Genomic DNA, 21,879 nt, shown 5'->3' with positions numbered 1-21,879 from the left:
ATCACAAACAAGAAACAGGAGAAAAAAAAACATAATAAATTTAACTCGTTATTTCCGACGCGATACGACCTTCAAGCCTTCAAAGAGAGCGCACTCTCATCTGAAAGGCCGCGGCAACGCACTTGCAACTCTGGTGTTGCATGTGTCCGTGGGAGACGGATAATTGCTTAACATCAGACGATTCCATTCGTTTGCCTCTTATAAACAAAAAAATAAAAAATATGAATATAAAAAAAACTAACATAAATTATAGTCAAGTTGAGTGGAAAGAGTTTGCATGCCTGTGACCTGTTTTTCAATCAATCTGCGTCTGTAAGTAACATCATAAGCTACAGCTTAGATAGTGAACACACTAAATTTCACATCATATTGAAGATAATTATCTTCCCAGTTTTGTACAGAACATGTTTAAACGAGAGGCAAATTTAAGAACTCAAGGTAAAAAGGTTGGATACCCCTGTATTACACAGCTCCTACTTCCAGGATTTGCCTTTAAAAGGGCCCAGGCCTTCAGGGATTTGTCTTTAAAAGTGATACATTCATAAAAGTTATTGTTTATTGGTTGAAATAACATTTGACACATGAAAGAGATACATGAATAAATACTTCATAATGTTATGTTAGAATTTCACTCTCTTTTTCAATACAATTCCCAATGTAATCGTAAACAAAATATAGTCATTTTACAACATTAGCGTACTATTTTAGATCCAATACAATTGTGTTAAGGTTCTTTTTAGTAATAATTGCGAATTCGACTTAATGCACTTTGGCTTTGGCGAGGTGTTGTACTCCCGTTGCGTAGCAACGCTACGTCGCAGGCTCCCGTAGGCGTAGGCGTCTACGCGTGACGTAGGCGGACTACGGGTGACGTAGTCGAAAATTTCAACCTTTTTGAAGGTCACAGTCTATATATTTAAAAATAAACTGCACATATATGTTGTGTAACAAAAACAAAGCATCCTTTCACGCGGCAAGGTCAGCTTTGTTACTAAAAATCGAAATCTGCGTGCAAAACGATAACGCGATACATTTTATCAAAACGTATCAAGACATTAGTGTTGAGATGGATATATACAGTTTTTACACGTGTGAGCGGGACGGAGTTGTAGCAACAAGTCGCGTTCGCGTTATCGGTAGTGACGTCACGACCCTTTCACTGGCGCGAGCATTCTCACGACGTCAGTCCACGCGGCTCGGTCACGGCGTCCGCCCGTCTCGCTGTGTTCCTAAAACGACTGACGCGCGTTCCACATTTAAAAATTTAAAAAGTTTTAACGGACCTGGATTCTAAAGAATTTCGCCATGGGTGTTATCAAGGTGTCCCCCGATACTGCGTCTCTGATCTCCGTGTGTGACATGCTCGACGACATGAAGGTGAGTGCGAATCATGTGATGATTGGCTATGGCGCGCGGCCAATTCCGTATTAGTGAAAAGTTTAGTTTTTATTTGCGATGGTGTAAAATAAGCGTACCAATAAAAAATGGAATTCTACTTAAGTAATAGCGGCTTAGGCGCTTGCGATTTTGTGTTCAAGAGTCTCTGATCCTTTAAATTTCGATAAGGAACAAATGCAGGTTTCTCGCCATCAACCAAATTTACTGACAAGAACACTACATATTATAATTTACATATCCGGCTTCTATCGAGTTCCTGTAATTGACTCTGTTGTTATTAAAAAAGTTAAATGTAAAGTTTATAGCTGTCGGAATTTCTTGTGTAAATTAATAAAATAAACATATACAATATGCTGATCTATAAAATAATTTGTAGTTCGTATAGTACGGTTGTGTAGGCGTTATGTCGCAAATTCTCGACATTTTGCGCCGTACTGTGTCCTTCGGTGTCCAATTGTTTTATTCTTACCCACATAGTGACAAAAGATTGTGTAAATCGATTCGTGGTCGATTTAAGTGTGCTTTGTGTGTTTGTCCGTTGTTTTATCAGCTTTTTACATCTATATGACACCAATTAAATTAATCATGATTGATTGTAAAGCAAAACTTGTTATACATATATCTTGAATAATAAATCTTCGTTTCCAAGGTTATCGGTGTGATATTATGTTTTCTCAATGTATTATTTTATTGATATTTTATTTAATTAAAGCGATAAAAAACCAATATATCTAGAACATAACATAACTATACTAACTGTTTTTTGCACAATTAAATGTTAAAATTACAATAATCATCGAGTAGAAGAGGTTATAGACGTTTTTATTGCTAATGCGTAATTTCTTCCAAATAATCTTTTGGTGGTTTTTTTTGTGTATTTATATTTATCAAAACAAATTATCGGAATTAAGTGATACGAATAAGAACACATACAAATAGAACTTATACAGAATAGGAATTGGCTGTTTTGCTTTCGAGTGGCACTTTCTGAAATGTAAAAAAAAAATATTAGGGTCATTGCGCTAGTTTTCGTCCAGCTCCTCTTTTCGTCTACTTTATAAAGTTTAAATATAAAAATATCTTGCACAAATTTGGACTTATTTCAATCCTTAATATTTAAACGATAGATCTACTTAGAAAATGGTATTTCGCAAGTGATGATGTTTTCGTATCTTTTGACGGCTAAACAACTTAATTTATACAATAAACTAAACTAGGTATTTCAAACTCCTAGGAATTCATATAGATGAGTGAGTAGCTGCGCGTTACGTCAGGGTTTCCCGCCATGTTTGAAGTCCGATTGTTTTTCGTCGGTTACGCGGAAGTCGGCCTTTTTCGTGTTTTTTCGCGATCTCCAAACATGGTAGCTTCTATGTTTAATGCATTTTCCGGACGTGTCGCCGAATTTTATCGACTTCCACGAACTTTCGTCTGTGCGTTTCGTGATACGTAAGACCCAAACCAATTTTTGCGCTTTTGAATTTGGAACTTTCTTTTATTTCCATGTAATTTCAAAACTCGAATTTAATTTTTATAGGTCATGTCATCTACGATGGCGCGCAGATTTGTCAAATCTAACCTTTAATGACACGACAATAGGAGTCAAGGCACGCGTCTTCGTGAATGTCACGATCTATACTAGTTCAAGTACGCCGCGACTGACGAGGACATGTTTATTTTGTGCGTACATAGGTCACTAGATAAGTTTTGCAATAGACAAATATGAAACATAGAGGTGGCCTATCACATACTTATTAAAACTATATTTCCATAGACAATGATTGGCCGGAAAACATTTTATTTTTAAATTTTCTTATTAAAAAATCTAAACTTTCTATGGAATTAAAATGTCGAATATAATATGCGTAAAACGTCCTTAGTCCACGCCGACGTTTTCATTTTTTTTTTAATAAGTAAATTTAATACTAAAGTACATGTTTTTCGCCCAAATATTGTCTATGGAAATATAGTTTAAAAAAATATCTGACAGGACACCTCATTGTTTCATATTTGTCTATTGCAAAACTTATCTAGTGACCTTCGTACTATATATTTTGAACAGTGTAGTAGGTAAGTAGTTTTATAATGGATATGTCGCAAATTGAAAATATATAACAAATATGATTCTGCAACTTTATTTGCAATGTTTTTTGTGTTATTACGTTATTAGTTACGAGTTAAATAATAAAAGAGTTGTATATGAGCGGTTACTATTAGTATTTTTTCCATTCCTAGAAATTAACCCGATTTTTGATGGCTCAGAATTTTTGTGTTAATTTTGGACTGTGTAGACTTAAGGTTTACCTACCTTAAACTCTAAACAGGAGAAAAAGAGAGAAGTATCTTTTATTTATTATAAGTACATGATAATATTTATCTATTTATCACTTGTCTATCTATGCTTATTTAATGAAATATATTAGCGAAAAATGTACGATTCTAATTCGCGACCGGTAGAAAGTTTATACGAAACTCATTAGCGATTTAAAATTTGAAATGAGGTAACAAAGCAAATGTTGACTTTTACTTTACAAAGACTGGTATTTACTGATACCGGTACCCCTAGTGTAAGTTTTATCGACATCATAACGTGACGAACGCGTTTGCGTTAAGTGTCATTTTGTATAGGATTTTGAGTTTCCAAAACGTCCCGCTTGGCGCGCTCTTTCTAAATCCAATACAAAATGAGACTAAACGCAAACGCGTACGTCATGTTTCGAAATCGAATTTATTTACACTAGGGGTACGGTTCTGGTTAAGGTATATAATTGGTAATATCAAACGGTTTAAATTATTTCTTTTTTTACCCGTTTAAGAATAAATGATAATTTAATTAAACGAACAGATGTATCTTGGTCTAAACTGCGAATACGGATTTTATATCTGACGGATTATAATTATTAAATTTAGGAATTAATATTTTATACAATCGTTATATAATAGAGAGCTTATCAGTCGAGTACCGTGTTTAGGCAACGAAGCTTGCCGAGTTGCTTAAGGAGATTGAAAATTACAACTATTATAGGTAAAAAACTTAAGTAAGTCACCTGTTGTATGTAGTTGTGACGTGTTCGAATAGACATTTGTTTTGTTTGTGTGTGTCTTTTAAACATGTATTGTCTATTCGAACACATCACAACTACAATTACTACATACAACAGGTGACTTACTTAAGTTTTTTACCTATACACTTCTCTTTCTACGAGTCGTCTAAAATATTTTTTTTTACAAAAAAAAACCTAAATAAGTAATGAAAATTGGTAAGTATCTCAGCAGACAAAATGTGGTACAAAAGACATAAACGCGCGAAACGCCCCCGTTTAATCTTTTCTATGGGAGCGCGGCGGCACGTTATTGGACAAGTTTTTTTATAGTTGACAGCGTATCGAAATGAATATTATAGTTGAGTTCGGAGCCCATACATGAAAAGTATGCGATTATAGTTTGATATACGAAATCTTAATTCAACCATTACAGTCAACTAGTATGAAAACATTATAATAAGTGCTTTAGCATCATTTGTATCCACTAAAACGCTATTAATCAGTAGGTCGAAGATGGTCGCTGCTTTATCGTCTGTCGCCATGCCTGTCACGTTCTAACAAGTATGTAAGTGCGAAAGAGACGCATGACATGGCAGGCGATAAAAAACGCGCCTTACTGCGACCGGAGGTGAATTTAGATTTTCTATTCCGGTATTTAAGCTTGTAACGATTTGTTAGTGGTAACTATCTTATACTAGGTCACACGGTTTTTTCTTCCGAATTGGCCAGACACATTACCCTCTATTTATATTTAATCTTCCTCTTTAAAAAGATTCATTTTATTACTTACCTTTGCGTTTGCGCGTCCATTTCGCTCGCAGTTGTTCGTATACGTATATTGTATTGGTGTGAGAGTCAAGGGCGAATGAATGAATGAAAGTTATTAATAAATAATAAGTGAATAATAACTAAGACATCATTTTGAGATCACAATGTCAATTTGAGTTGTCATGATTTACAAATTGTCAACAGTGTAGAGTAGACGATGGAACATTTAAAGAAGTAGATTGGATACCCTCGTGAGGAGCCTAGTAACTAGATCGAAGCGATGGCATGCTTTGAATTATTCATTATATTACTTATATACTTAGTTATGTCACCTAAGGTTACAGAAGTTAAATGAAAGTTGTTCAAGTGTTTTACTAAAGTTTGATGAGCGAAAATTTAATTTATTTTAATACTTTCGTAGACTTACATAATCGTACGTAATAAACACATATGAAGAAAATGATACACCTATGAAGGTTCCGTATATTCGTACCGTAATGCATTACGATACGGGTACGAAAACTAAAATTCGCAAATTTAAACACCGAAAGTATAGTAAAAGTTCTTTATTCGTATGAAATATGATACGATGATGGTAGTAAGTGAAAATTCCGGTACAAAAACTAATTTTGCAACACAACATGTTACAACAATTTTTTTTTATACTACGTGTGTGGCAAACAAGCAAACGGCCCGCCTGATGGTAAGCAGTATCCGTAGCCTATGTACGCCTGCAACTCCAGAGGAGTTACATGCGCGTTGCCGACCCTAACCCCCTCCCGCCCCTGGTTGAGCTCTGGCAACCTTACTCACCGGCAGGAACACAACACTATGAGATTATCAATATGAATATCAATATCATGCAAAGTAATCTCCAAGTCCTGAATAAGCTACTTGCCACTTATCTGACGAATAAAGTCATCGTTGGTGTATACGAGTAAAGTGCTAAGTTTTGTAGGATTTTTTATCTGGCAGTCAATTTATTTGTTAATTAGCTATCTAATACTACACTCGTGAGCTCGTAACATATATAAATAAATAAATATTATAGGACATTATTACACAAATTGACTAAGTCCCACAGTAAGCTCAATAAGGCAAAGGGTACTTAGACACAACGATATATACAATATATAAATATTTATAAATACTTAAATACATAGAAAACACCCATGACTCAGGAACAAAATATCCATGCTCATCACACGAATAAATGCCCTTACCAGGATTTGAACCCAGGACCATCAGCTTCGTAGGCAGGGTCACTACCCACTAGGCCAAACCGGTCGTTAATATATTATATGTACTAACATTTTCCCAAATTAGTCCAAACAATCTGTCATTGCAGTACCTATAAAATTGGTGCAACTAAGTTACTTGGGTAGTAACTTAGCAACCTGATCTGTCATTTTAGTATCTGACCGCTTAGCTCGTCTTGTGTTGTCGCGCGACTCCATACTTGAAGTCGCGTTTGACACAAAGTATATAAGCAGCATTAACAGCCAAACAGATTGTCCAAAATTATTATATGATATGTAAATAAGAATATGTGTAGATAATTTCGAACACTTCGCCCGCTGACTATAATTAAATCGTAATAAGAGAAGGGCCCCTCCCAAAAAATATCTTTTTAGGGCGTTGTCATACGAAAAAAACTTTAACCCGGTTATCGTTTTTCAAGCACTTGTTTATTGTTATTTTCGTTCCGTCACGTGACTTGCCGGGTGTTAACGATAATGGCGTTATTAATTGCCAATATCGTTTGTCGGTGACGCCAGCAAGGAAGATAACAATAACGTTATTATACTACATGTTTGTTTACTGGAAAGTTAAAATAATATGTACGATAAATAAACTAATGCGTTTAATTATTCCTAACAATAACAAAAAAATAATATAATGAAATGAATAAATGAAAGTTGTTGTTATATCTAAACAACTTATCTTTTTAATTATGCATTGATCAACTATCGTCCGATTATCGTTATAGTATTATTTACTTTATAACAATTGGATTAGATATGGCCGATAATTTAATCATTTCGTATTTCGTTTAGTTACACAGATAAATATAACATAGTTTGGAAGTTTTGGACTTTGGACGTTCTTAGATTTTAGCGTGGCAAAGCTCAATATTTCATAAAATATTTACTGGCCTCTAAGACAATAAGTCCGTGTAGATATATTTTTAGAACGTTGCCTCGTAAAGATATTTTGTGCACTCGACCGTAGGTAGCATAACAACAACCAGCCAACGACAACATTGTAAGTGAAATAGTGCGGATGTGGTACCCTTATCGCTGAGCGTATTGTATCTGTGGCTAGCCACTTGCTATTAAAAAAAATGTCATGTTTTATTGGCAATATTCTTATGTCTTTAGGAGCAAATTGGTCGTTTGTTAATGGCACATTCGTGTCTGAAATCAAAAATGCCTCAAATAGTAGTCATTTTCTCTTTACTCCAGGGTTTCCCAATCTTTTTCAACCTGCGGCGCAGTTACAAGTGTAGTATTTTGCAACGGCGCCCTTGTAAATTTAAAATCACGGTCGAAAAAGAGTGACACGACGCTATATTATTTACCGATGCGAGCGCTCAAATAGGTACCCGCGAATATTTGTGGTTTCGGATAATGATAGAACTCACGGCGCCCCTCTTTACTTTCTACGGCGCACCAGGGCGCCGCGGCGCACACTTTGGGAACCCCTGCTTTACTCTATTTTATTCTGCGTAGATAGTTCTAAACCGATGTATCCTCCTATAACATCAGTCATTGTAAAACTATAAGTATAAGGTAGAAGTACTAGTGCTCGACGCTGCACTAGTACTCGACATGGGCACTTTATGTCAAAGTGACAAGGATTAAGTTCGAATACAGAAAAATCTACGTTGTTCAAATTTAACCTTTATTTCCATGAAATAAAGTGCCCATGTCGGTGACTAGTGCAGCGTTGAGCAGTAGTACTTCTACCTTACCTAACATACCTGAATCATTATACTCTCATTCCCCTGGAATCTCATTTCCCTGACTATACCTATTCGCAAATTCCCAGGAGATTCCGCTTAGCTCTTTTGGTTGTAGATTGAACTTGGCACGTGTTACTCAGTCACCAAAAATTAGATGCTAATAAAGCGAATATTCCTGGGAATTTGCAAATATATAAATCATTTCTTTCAAGTAACTTTTTTACAGACTTCTGTATTTCAAAAACGTTAGGATTCTTAAGTTGTAGTTTTATCATATAGGTGATTTATAAAAAAAAGTAACTAAACTACAAAACTAAATCCTAGATCTAAAAATAAAGAATACTAGTCTTAAAATAAAATACTAAAAACTATCCCCCTGCGACATAGTACCGTAGAAGCTAGCAGCATTTCCTCGCTGTATCGCAAGAGTAACTCTTTGAGCGAGGAAGCTGCCAGCTTTGCGGTCATCGGTGACCTCTGTAATCCTTTTGGATAGTTCCTTACAGACTCATAGTTGTTGTTAATAAGTATGGCCAGGGGAATGAGATTATATATTGTAGAATGACCCACCTACCTACTCTATGCTTAGGCGAGCGATAATCTACATCACGAAACGAGAGACCGCGTATAAGCAAACTCTTCCTCGGTCAACTATGTTACCAAGAATACCTATTGCACTATCAAGTCAATATAAGAAATCCCAATTTCCTTATTATATTTGTCAACACAAATATTTGGCAACTGTGCCTACAGCAACACAGTATTTCTTTGTTGGAGAGGGAAAACCCCAATTATTTGGACTGACCATCATGCTGTTCAGTTGAGCAATTTGTTGAAACATGTGCCTACAAATAATTTAGAATAATTATTGCCTTGACACAACTAATTTTATGCTTTGTGAAAGCTGTCATTGTTGTCCTTGGGGGACGCCTGGCCCGCATTATCTCGGCTGAAATGACTTTGATGAGCAATGGAATTTTTACGATTAAACGTTAAGCAGAATCCAATACGTTCCTTTTAATTACCTAATGATTTCTTGATTGCGACTTGCTATCCGGAGGTCGCGCGTTCAAACCCCGGCTCGTACCAATGAATTTTCGGAACTTATGTACTAGATATCATTTGATATTTACTAGTCACTTTTCAGTGAAAGAGAACATCATGAGGAAACCGAACGAATCCCAATAAGGCCTAGTTTACCCTCTGGGTTGGAAGGGCAGATGGCAGTCGATTTCATAAAAACTAGTGCCTACGCCAATTCTTGGGATTAGTTGCCAAGCGGACACCAGGCTCCCATGAGCCGTGGCAAAATGCCGGTACAACGCGAGGAAGATGAAGAAAGATGATGACAACTTAGAAATAAATCAAGTTATTGTTATTAAATATTTTGATTAGTGTTTTTTAGTAATCACACTACTGTATAATAGCCGTGGAAGTTAAAGACACCAGTTCTAGTCCGGCCTCAGACACTGGAGAGCTTCGAGCAGCACCGGCTTCCGACACGTCGGAAGGATGCAGTGCAGCCCAAGCGATTTCTCACCGTACAAATCGTTCTGCCATTTTTTGCGGGGGGAAACGTGCACACACACACACAGTCGCCCTTCTCACTCATTACATACAAAATCCAATCTGTAATGACGACACATATACATAGAAAATGACACACGTCAAAGACAAATCTTGCACACCTCGATCTCTTTTTGTCTATGGACGAGTCACAACATGCACCGCCATAGGTACAGTTGTACCTATGCTTCGGCAGAAGGGAAATAGTACGAAAGCCGTCTCCCTTCCCGGCGTTGCTCGAAGCTTAACAGTTTGGTCACTCTTTATTTAGTACTGCTAAGTTATGAAAGTTATGAAAAAAAAAAGAAATCTCCTTGATAGATAACTCACGCATTTTATTGAAACGTTTTTCGATTGAAATTCAACGATATGAGTAACGTTCGTTCCGAATTACATCACTTGAATAATAACTCTGTGCGTAAATGGTCGAATTTACATTTTTGTCGGCGTGCGAGGATGTTTACACGGGTTAACAAAGAATTGGAGCATCTTCGTGCCTTGTTTATTACGAACAATGTTTTTATTGTCTTATCTATGTTTACTTTGATATGAATGTACTTGATTTTTTACTTGCAGCGGTTTTAATTGTTATAATCAGGTTAGTTAAGTACTTCAATAATTTTTCATACTTAAAAATAAAATTCAAAAACTAGACTACCTAAAACTGTTATAAATCTTTGTTATCAGACCAGTTTTTTTTTTTTTTTACGGAGGATAGGCAGGCGTTTGACCACGATCTCACCTGATGGTAAGTGATGATGCGGTCTACGGTGGAGCACGCTTACCTACAAGATACTTATTTACTCTAGCCTTGAAGATATCCAGATTGTACTCATGCGGAAACACAGACTAGAGCCGGCAGTCCACGCCTTGGCATTTCGCATAAGCTAAATAAAACTAAAGTATAGTATAATTATATTTAGCAAACCTTTTATCGTTATAAAATTTTTGGAAACTATGAGCTAAATGTTTAACACCTTAAGTATGATTATTGCTTGCTCATCCTCAATTGAGATAATAAGACCATGATTCAACTGCACTTAAGTACCTTATTATATACAGGAAAAAGTGTGTTTTTCTACGACTCATCTTTGACGTTTTACCGTACCTAACTTAAATTACTAATCCAGTCATGTGGCGAAGTTTTTACTGACCAATTTGCTTCGGTACGTTACATCGTTTTGGCTTATGGCTTTCATTATCTGTGATAAGGTCAATGCTGCCGCCGGATACTAAAAGGCAGTCTTAGAACATTTGTTCACAGCAGTCTGCCTTTTAAATCCGACCGAAATTACCAATAGCAATAACCTCATTATAATATTCCGTGATTTCAGACTAGCGGTTTACATGACCATACGCGAAAGAAAACGCACGCGTAAGCTGGCAAACAAGGAATGTAGGGAAATGTGATGTGCGTATACGCTCATACCGCCGAAACGACCGTATATATGCGTAAAGGCTTGTCTGAAACCGCCCTAAGTGTGTCTGCGGGGTAAATGTGGCTAGTTTTCACATTAAGACGAAAGTGGAGGACTCGTGTGAAATCACCTTCTGGCCTTATCCCATTTTTATTTGGGGTCGGCTCTCCTAATCAATTTTCTCCAGTTATATCTGTTCCGGGTCGTCGTTGGGTCTATATTCTTATTCTCTAGGTCTTTCTTAACTTCGGAAATCCATGTAAGTCGGGGTCGTCCACTCTTTTTCGGTTCTTTCATACATTCGAGCACCTTTCTAGTCATGTGGTCCTCCGGCCTTCTCATGACATGCCCATACCATCGGAGTCGTGTTTCTGTTAGCTTGTCCTGTATGGGTCTTATTTTGAACGAGCCTCTGATGTAACGGTTCGGTACTTTGTCCATGAGTGTCACTCCTGCAGACCACCTAAGCATTCGCATTTCAGCGACGTGAAGTTGGTCGGATTGTTGCTTCTTGAGAGGCCAACATTCTGCACCATATAACATTGCTAGTCTGACAGCAGTTTTGTACACTTTGCCCTTTATGCGGATAGGCATGCTCGGGTCACAGAGTACTCCTGTAAGCTCCCTCCACTTTTGCCAGCCCGTACTTTTACGATGCCTAGGTACTTAAAGTTTTGTACGGTTTTAAGCGCAGTATTTTGCAGGTGTAAAGTGTGTTGGGAGTTACTGTTGGCAAACTTGCAGTGCATATATTCAGTTTCTCTGGATATTAACATAATTCAAAATATTTTGACACAATTTAATGTATATCAATCAGCTATGCCCATACGTTTGATTTTTTTTAGAATTTTTAAATATTATAAGAGTTATAAGAGCATTTAAAAATTTGTATGAAATCTGTTTTACGCTCCTAATTTTTACAATAATCACACAATTAAAATACATCAAATTATGTAAAAATATTTTTTATAATGTCTATATCCAGAGAGCTGATGCGGATTACGTTTGTATGGAGAAGGGAGAAGCGGCCGTCCCCTTTCCTCTTAAGGCCTGTTTACATATTGATTAGTGATTACCTCAAGTTAATACATTTGCTACCTACGTTTAGTAGCCGCACTTACCCGCATTGACCTACTGCAATCTCATGTAAGAGACTTGTGATTTCTTGATTTACGATGATACATAATTGTTTTGCTAACTGTACATGAAAAATGTACAGTTATTAACCTAGAAAATGAAACACAACGTTGAAAGACTTCCTAAATATTCTACATGCCACTAAAATTTATCAAGTAATAAGGTAGAAGTACTAGTGCTCGACGCTGCACTAGTACTCGACATGGGCACTTTATGTCAAAGTGACAAGGATTAAGTTCGAATACAGAAAAATCTTCGTTGTTCAAATTTAACCTATATTTCCATGAAATAAAGTGCCCATGTCGGTGACTAGTGCAGCGTCGAGCACTAGTACTTCTACAGGTTTTTACAGAAAGAAAAACTACAAAAAGTGACCAACAGCTGTTACTAAATATTTTCTTGATACATCTACTTCACACCTGTCAAATGTTGCGTATAACGTAACGAAACCTACTCTAATACCAATCTTCGCATTCAAATACATTATGCACAATATGGCGCATCATGTTTATAAATTCAATATCTAACTCAAATTGAACTTTAAAACCGAAGAATAAAACTGACGTTGCAGTGGCACGTATTTGCTTTTTTAACAAGTCACATTTTCGTTACGTCGTAATAGTTTAATGGTGGCGATTCATGACTCATGAAGTTGAAACTGAAATGGTTCCAACTCATATTTCTGCGTCATTCTAATTTTGACTTTATTTTTACGTGTTTAAAGTTTATATTCGTTCTTTATCTTGATTGCGATCTAAATCCATATGTTATCAAATGCCTGGCCTGTGAACTCTGACTGTGGACAATGTATTGCGAAATAAGAGTACTATTTCCACACGTGCATGGCTACTGTTTCTTTCTAATAGCTAAAGTGTGATTGAGATGGACGATTTTCTAAGTCTCTGTTTAATTACATAGTTACGCTTGAAATGTCGAGCTCGCAATTTCTTGTATGTAATAATAGTTATTTACGATACAATGTGCAGAAAACAGGAAATGAAATTCGCACGTGTATCGAATGAACAATAGGATAAGGTATATAATTAGTTTATGTAGCTTCAGATACCATTATTAAAAAAATTACAGCGAATTTAAGTTTTTCATACAAAACTTGTTTTTGCTCTATTTCATTTGTTTTATAAGCTGGAGCTATATAAACTAATTACGGACATAGATATTCCTTAATGCCGTTGTATGTGCAAAGTTTCATTACAATCCAACGTGTAGTTTTAAAATGAGAACAAAACTGCGTTTATATGGGAAGGTGAAATTCGGCCGAGCTTGCTGCGGACTCTTGAAATGTGATCCAAATTCTTTATCAAGAACACTCGAATGATAATTATCATTTCCACAAGCATAGTTATTAACACACGACCCGATTCGAAGAATGAAATACGACAAAGATAAGTTCTCATTCAGATATCGTTTGTATGTCGTATAATTGACAGAAGCAGCTCGATTCGGGTAACCAATGTCACTTAGACGTTAGAAATATCGTAGATAGATCTTATTGGGATCACAGGGGAATCGAAAGAAACGTGAATTTTGACATGTCGTTTAGTTATCGATCTTTCCAAGATCTTAAACGTGTCTTAATAATTCTTCGAATGGGGCCGAAAATCTAAATTTAAAGGTAACTATAACGTGTGCGTCGTCGAGTCTCGTGACGTAAATTTTGAACCATTATCGTTTTCGAACGTCAAACGTTATGTAACGTACGGTTTTGTCAATATTTTTAAACTTTAAACGCTCGGCTGACCTTGCTCGTTGATAACGGCCATTATTAATTTATCCGAGAATAACTGAGACAGAAATAAAATGGAGGTTCATTGTTTTATCTTTTACAATACAAATATTTGTATTTTTCTTAGCTTCTTCCCGTGACAGCATGAAAGGTTAATGATGTTTTATAAAAACTATAGTTCGCGTCATTCATGATGACGCGCAGATTTGTCAAATTCAACCTTTAAAAGCGGCCAAGTGCAAGTCGGACTCGCCCATGAAGGGTTCCGTACCATTTATGACGTATTAAAAAAACTACTTACTAGATCTGGTTCAAACCAATTTTCGTTGGAAGTTTGCATGGTAATGTATATCATATATTTTTTTTAGATTTTTCATTCCGTTATTTTAGAAGTTACAGGGGGGGGACATACTTTTTTTCACTTTGGAAGTGTCTCTCGCGCAAACTATTCAGTTTAGAAAAAAATGATATTAGAAACCTAAATACCATTTTTAAAGACCTATCCATAGATACCCCACACGTATGGGTTTGATGAAAAAAGATTTTTTGAGTTTCAGTTCTAAGTATGGGGAACCCCCAAAATTTATAGTTTTTTTTTCTATTTTTGTGTAAACATCTTAATGCGGTTCATAGAATACATCTACTTACCAAGTTTGAACAGTATAGCTCTTATAGTTTCGGAAAAAAGTGGCTGTGACATAATCGGACAGACAGACGGACATGACGAATCTATAAGGGTTCCGTTTTTTGCCATTTGGCCACGGAACCCTAAAAACGTGATAATTCGAATCAAGGCATGCGTCTACGTGAATGACACGACCTGTATAATTTGTCCTTTCTCGGGTCTCAAACTGTCTCCATACAAATTTTATCTAAATCTATTCAGCGGTGTAAGCGTGCAAAGGTAAGACAGACAAAATTACTTGCGCATTTATAATAAATAATTATAAATTATTGGTAATATTAGTAGGGAGTAGTGGGATAGAACAGTGTTGCCATGTGTGGAAAAGTGCCTAAAATGTACGAGAACGGCACGATAGATAGACGAGTAGTTAGCTTGAAAAGTTGCTGTTTTTGGCACCTAAACTGGACTTGGACAGAGTACCTATCATCAAAATGGAAGATAGATTAGTCCCCTGCCGTAATACCTATGAAGATTCCTATCTGATTATTCATATCTTATCAATTTATAAGAACTATACAATACGTTATCGGATTGTTAATTCTCTGCATATCGTTATTCTTTCTCACCTGAGACGAGAATATATTTTCTGGAATATTTAAGCAAAAAATGTACTTCTCGTGGAAAAATCATTGAAATTATGTAATATCGTGTAGAAATGGATTCCTCGTTTCAAAGTATGCCCACATATATTGCTTATTTTTTTGATAGGTTACTGATAAATTGGGTAGTTTACCCCACTGTTCTATATTGTCGAACAAACCAAATTACAAGCGCAACGAATCAACAAATTCGGCAACAATGTAAAGAAAAGCGTAAACATATTGTAAAAGTAATGTGTAGACATCGCGCGCATGTCGGTGCGCGCACGCGACATTTTCACTGCACGCTGCGCGCGCGTGGACTTTACGTTTTCATTGCGCGTAAAAATCACGTCGGAAGGTAGGTTGAGTTACGTACACTCGTCAGAATTGGAGTAAACTGACTGCGGGTGTGTACTTCATGAGACTAACGGTGTTACATTGATATTAACTTTAACGATTTTCACACTGAGTCGTGGAATCGTCCGAGTGGCATCTGTAGTGATCTTAACAATCATAACGTTCAAGTTAATACGATTCCGCTGTGATCCCAATAAGATCTATCTACGATATTTCTAACGTCAACGTGACATAGGTTGCCCGAATTGAGCTGCTTCTGTCAATTATACGGCATACAAACGATATCTAAATGAGAACTTATCTAAACCAGAACTTATCATTATTGTATCTCATTCTTCGAATCGGGCGGCAAGTACGGGTAGTTCAAAAAACTCAACTTTAGCCAGTCAGACCACGGGGACCACGCCGTCCTCGAAACGTCAAAACTTAATTATACGCAATTAAGTTCCATTTTATAATTAATAATTAACGGCGTTATTTGTATAAATCTTACACTTTTCATGACTAAAAGTTACTTTATACGTTATTGATAAAATATTCAAACGATCTTCTGGGCGACGTAGACCGACCTACCTACGAGCATTATCACTTGTATGTAAATGTGTCATGAATGGACTATGGACAGCTGACATACGTCAGCGGAGCTGTCAGCATGTTTTTTACAACCGCAGCAAATTGTAACACAATTAGGTACTTCATTCGCTTTTCGGCCCGATTTTGTTTGAATAAACGTCAATTTTGACACTGACATGTCTAATCCATATCGTATCTTTGACGTATTTTAAAGTTCGAATCAGGCAATAATAATCTTCCCGTGAATAATAATGACTTTGCAATCCCGACTGTCTTCTGTCTAGAGGCCAATTCCACCGGTTTTGTCCCTGATACGATACATTTTTTCATTTCCGTATCGTATCCCATACATTTTTGTCGCACTTTATTTGTAATACGGTAATATTTTTAAGATTTTTTGACAGAGAATTTAAGAGGTACAGTCGCCATCAGATATATCGGAGCGGCAAAGGTGTTCAAAAATATCTAAACACGCACTCGAACGTCTTAAGAATAGAAGCATGTTGAAATATTTGCGAACACTTTGGCTGTGAGTGAATGTGCACTGGAACTTCGACAGGAACAACACTTAATTCGACTTACTAAATCGCATAAAATGCTATCTGAATTTCTACCAATATTAAATGTTCGCGACAGGTAGTAACAGCGTATGTTTCATTCATGAGCGCCGTGCATTCTGCTCTAAATATAGAATCGCATGTATGATAGATTCCACGAACGATATAAAATGTTACATTAATATCGATGTTATTCATTTGTAGAAGATTTATAAAGCCTAAGAACAATTTGTACTTCGAATTTCACATATAGATGGCGTTGTACGCTAAGGGCCAGTAGCAGCATCCACATTTTATAGACTGATCAACGTCTGGCAGTTAACAATAAAATTTAGAGAACGCTTTAACGCTGACAGATAGTTTAAGGAACGACCCTAATTTGTCAAAAGCTATGTTTGGCAATCCAGATGCCGCAAAACATACTGAATCGTGCAGCGCCATCTCTCAAACTCAGGGCGCGATTTTATCTTACACACAAATGTATCTCTGCGTAAAACTCCATTTGAAATTATGTTTATCACAACCATGGAATATTTATATCTTGAAATTATCTCTGTCAAAGTGTATCATAGTAAAACACTTCAAGCAACACCAGCTTCCGACACGTCGGAAGGGAGGAGCCCAAGCGATATCTTACCGTACAAATCATTCTGTCATTTTTTGCGGGGGGAAACGTGCACACAGTCGCACTTCTCACTCACTACATGCTAAATCCAATCTGTAATTACACATACGTAGAAAATGACATGTCAAAGACAAATCTTGCACACCTAGGGATTGCAATCCGGTCCGGCGGATCCGGTAATCCGGCCGGATCCGGCACTTTTCAGGAGCTACCGGATCCGGTAAAAATCACCGGATCCGGACCGGATCCGGTATAATAAAAAAAACGCCTAAATACAGCACGCGCTGTGCGTTTCAGATGAAGAAAAGGCAACGGATACGAGGTATGAAGAACAGAACAAAAAACGAATGAAAAAGTTTAAATTTAGTAATATAAAAATATATTTATTATGACGATGACTGGGAACAGAAGAGGATTTCTTCTTCTTTCATGTTGGTGGCACGATATGACGATTACATAAATACTGTAATAGAAGGAAAAATGAAAGGATGGAGATGCCATGAATGGCATTTGTAATTTATGCTAAAGAGAAGGTTCATGTCGTGTCATAATGTTGTGATAGGAGATTAACCGACTACTATAATATTGATAATCTTTAGTTTTCTCCGATATATGTATAATTGTATATATATGATAAAATATAGATTCTTTTCCATTCAAATTTAAGAGAGAATCTTTTGTCTTTACAATTTCATCCAATGCAATTTCCTTCATCTCCTGGTACATGCTACTCTACGTCCAGCCAATTCTTTATTTGATCTATGTAACTTTCCCTTTCCGCGATGGTTTTCAATCCTACATTCTATTATTTTGCGCATGAGATCGTCGTGTCGTGTGTTGTTCCTTATAATTTGACCAATATACTTCTCCATAAATTAAAAAAAGTACTATTTTTTTAAGTCATACAGTCTACTACTTTTTCGGACAAATAAATTAGAGCAAGATAATACTAGAGCGCATTTAATATCATAATTGGTTAAAAGTAATAAATAATAGTAAGCGTAGGAGTTGAAAATAGAGTTCCGGTTACTCTGGTTATAATATTAGCGGAAAATCGTTGAGCATTAGACTTTTTGTTTGCCGCGATATCTATTATCGAGTAGCAGTCCTGAGAGTTCCGCTACTCGATGCTAGATGTCGACTATGAAAATAATAAGCGTTTTGGTACCAAAACTGATGTATGGAGTGAGCAATCTATGTAATTCTTATTTCTCTATGCTAGAATGGATGTCAACGTTAGAGTTTGAGAGGAAAGAGAAGAGTCGTGGAATGTATGGGGCCCAATACATTCCACGACTCTTCTCTTTCCGAACAGACTCTACAAAGAATTCAATCAAAGAACAGTTACGAAAACTTGTCCTTTCAAGGAGCTCCAATTCCCACCCCACATCCCATCATCAGGCTTTCGAAACTAAGCAAATTTATAATTGTAAACGAAAATTTGAGCCCTTTTGAATGGTTAAATATAATAAATTACCGATTTAAAATTTTTGTTTTCAAAATGATATTGACATTGTGACACTTTTTACTACCAAGTTCTATTTTATTGTTAAGAAGTTATTTATTAACTTCAAATTATAGATTTAGGAATACGTATTACGCAAAAAACTAGAAAAATATGTCATTTAATTAACTTTTATATCCCTATACCAAACCGGATCCGGTCCGGCCGGATCCGGCCGGACTACGGCCAAAATTCGGCCGGATCCGGCCGGATTGAAAACCAATCCGGATTGCAATCCCTATGCACACCCCAATCTCTTTTTGTGCACGGACGAGTCGGAACTCGCACCGCCATAAGTACAGTTGTACCATCAGTTTCAAATTTGCATGAACAATTTATGACTGATTTCATTCATAACTTATCCATACACTTTTGAACCCTACTGTACCTTTGCTTCGGCAGAGGGGAAATAGTACGAATGCCGTCTCTTTTCCCGGTGTGGTCACTTTTGGAAAAAAAATTATGCTTATTTTTGCACACCTGCAAATATTGTCTGGCACGTGCCGAATACGTATTCTCACGCGATGATATATAGTCTGTATCTTTAGGTATTTAAAAAAAAGGTAAACAAAATTTACCCTCAAATGGCTCCTTAAGGCAGCTGAGGGTAGATAAAAACATTACATGATCAAATAATGTAGGTTTAAAGTCAGGTCGTTCAGTGACAGATCCAGGCGGTTTTGTATTTGGTTGGTTAACCAATAAATATTAAAACTACCCGAAAATGTACAAATTGTTTGTTTACCTTTTTTTAAATACCTAAAGATACAGACATAGGAAAAGGGACAAGATAAGAAATTGACGATATAGTGATGTGGACGGGTTACGAAGGTGACGAATTTAGGAATTGTATGTTGACAACATGGCACTGTGGACGATTTAAAAAGGTGACGAAATAGGATTGTGGACGAATTCACCCCAACAACACATAATCGTGAGCAACATGTAACCTAACAGTACCAAGGCTAACTCTACTCTTAATTAAATCTGGTCTGAGCCGCCGCCATCTTACCTAATCGTCGTGAGCGTTGCATCCTTGATATTAACAAGTGTAGCATTTTCGGTGGCCCACATTGCATTCCGACGCAAGGATTTCAATGAAAGTTATACGTATTCAAACTTGATATTCATTTGTTATTAACTCGCAGTGTATCGTGCGCGTTACACACCAAGTTAGTATCAAGTTAATACTGTTAATAGATTAGATTAAATTATTTTATTTCATGATATAAATTTCAATACAAATTTGCCTAAGCCAAAATTATAAGAATTCACATCACGATCGTCAAAAACTAGAAACTAACATGCAAGAATTCCATAAAAACCATCAAGTAATTTAATATTTTATCTCCTAAAAATTGTCAGGGTACAATTAACAAAAAATAGAAATATGAAATAAATTAAAAATTTCTAAATTGTAATTTCTTAAATTAGTTAAAAAATGGATAGCAAAAATATGTCCGTTGTATAATGCAATAAAATTCATTTTGAGCAAAAGTAAAATCCATAAATTCCTTCACTAATAGCCATATTATATTAAAAATATAAATATGAAAGTTGAAATACGAATAAACATCAAAATTTAAACTATAAAACTCCCATAAAGCTCAAATCTAAGTAGGTACATATGTAGTTAGAATGAATCGTTCAATATGTTTCGGCTCTCTGGTAGATGCTCGTAATCGATCAAAGCATACTGATATTTGACCTAAATTACGTGAGTGACGTTTTTTTAATAGTTTGAACAGTGTTCGAATATGAATTAAATTTTCCATTAAATAGTTATATTTTGTCAAAACAAATCATTATTCAATAAAATACGTACGCCATCCAATTTAATATGTTTTGTTAAATCTTAATTTATTTTCAGGTAATTTCGATCACCGGTCGAGTGATCCAAAAACGTTTTATTGAAAACAAAATCGCTTCTTAATTCGATCAATCAACTCTTAATTTTAATTTTCCGTCCCTTTTATATTTAGGCCAGTTAACCATTATCGTTCCAAATTCAAATAAGATTTCCATCAACAGGTCCTAAAATGCAGCCAAAGTATTAGCAAGTAAAGAAACTGAACAGAGTAACATTTCTAAACGATCTAGTGTCCTGCCGATGTTTCGATTTCGGTTTCGGCATTAGAAAAACATGTTTCGATCGAAGGTTAATTCGGTTTTGTCCAAAAAACTGGCGAACCTTTCGGCCGAACCTGTATTTTTGGTAGTATCCGACCGATATTTCGGTAGGTTTTAACATAAATAGGTAAACAAATAATTTTTTTTTTGGCCAACAATCAGAGACAAAGAAAACACATACGAAATTACAATTATAATAAATGTTGAACATTAAATTTAATTAAATTATTAAACAGTAATTAAAACAAACACAGGATTTACATATATTCAATGCAGTGAGAGTTCAACAATAAAACTTTAATTATCGCTCGTACACGTACACGAATGTCCAGTGGACAGTTTACGAAACATTATTTGTCAGACTATCATTTACAAACCTTTGTGTAGCTAGAACAAAAGGAACTCAAATGCGTGATAATAGACACTTGCTTGTAGCAAAAAAACTGCAGGTGGCTGTGAATGCTGTGATATTAAGTGACCCTTTCATAGTCATTTGTAGGGTTCCGTAGTTTATAACTCTTGCTGTTATAAAACAACGTGAGTAAGTTAATAATTGCTAAACACTTTCATTTCCGCATTACATAAAGGCTAACCTTTGCTTCATTTTCAATGTATCAAAAACATAGTGAAAAGAAAAGTAGTTAACCAGCAACTGATATATTCCGAACCTGGCCCCGCTCAAACGGTATCACCAGGCTAGGGGTCGTAGGGTGACATCCATCCATTTTTCGAAGATTACGATCGGAGACAGGCAATACAGCTGCCTAATATGAGGTTACTTAACCGTGCGCTTTTAATAGGCTGGTATGTCTGAGGGTCTACGGCTA

At 36.1% G+C, this 21,879-nt stretch overlaps 1 protein-coding gene across 2 annotated transcripts in view; it reads left to right on the top strand.

The window, feature by feature from the left end:
* The window catches only part of LOC133520241 (terminal nucleotidyltransferase 5C), a 380,723-nt gene that overhangs the window by 321,332 nt on the left and 37,512 nt on the right, over positions 1 to 21,879 (top strand). The window contains exon 1 of one of the 2 annotated variants that reach the window (XM_061854619.1): positions 695 to 1,377. The exons of the other annotated variant lie outside the window; for it this stretch is intronic. Coding sequence (XP_061710603.1) covers positions 1,306 to 1,377 — 72 coding nt within the window. The 5' untranslated portion in view covers positions 695 to 1,305. Of the gene's footprint in view, positions 1 to 694; positions 1,378 to 21,879 lie in introns of those variants that run through there. 2 annotated transcript variants of the gene reach the window in all.

The sequence above is a fragment of the Cydia pomonella genome, chromosome 8 (genome assembly GCF_033807575.1).
Source record: "Cydia pomonella isolate Wapato2018A chromosome 8, ilCydPomo1, whole genome shotgun sequence".
Classification (NCBI taxonomy): domain Eukaryota; kingdom Metazoa; phylum Arthropoda; class Insecta; order Lepidoptera; family Tortricidae; genus Cydia; species Cydia pomonella.
The sequence above is the reverse complement of the archived record's forward strand: the minus strand, read 5'-3'. Positions and strand labels throughout refer to the sequence as shown.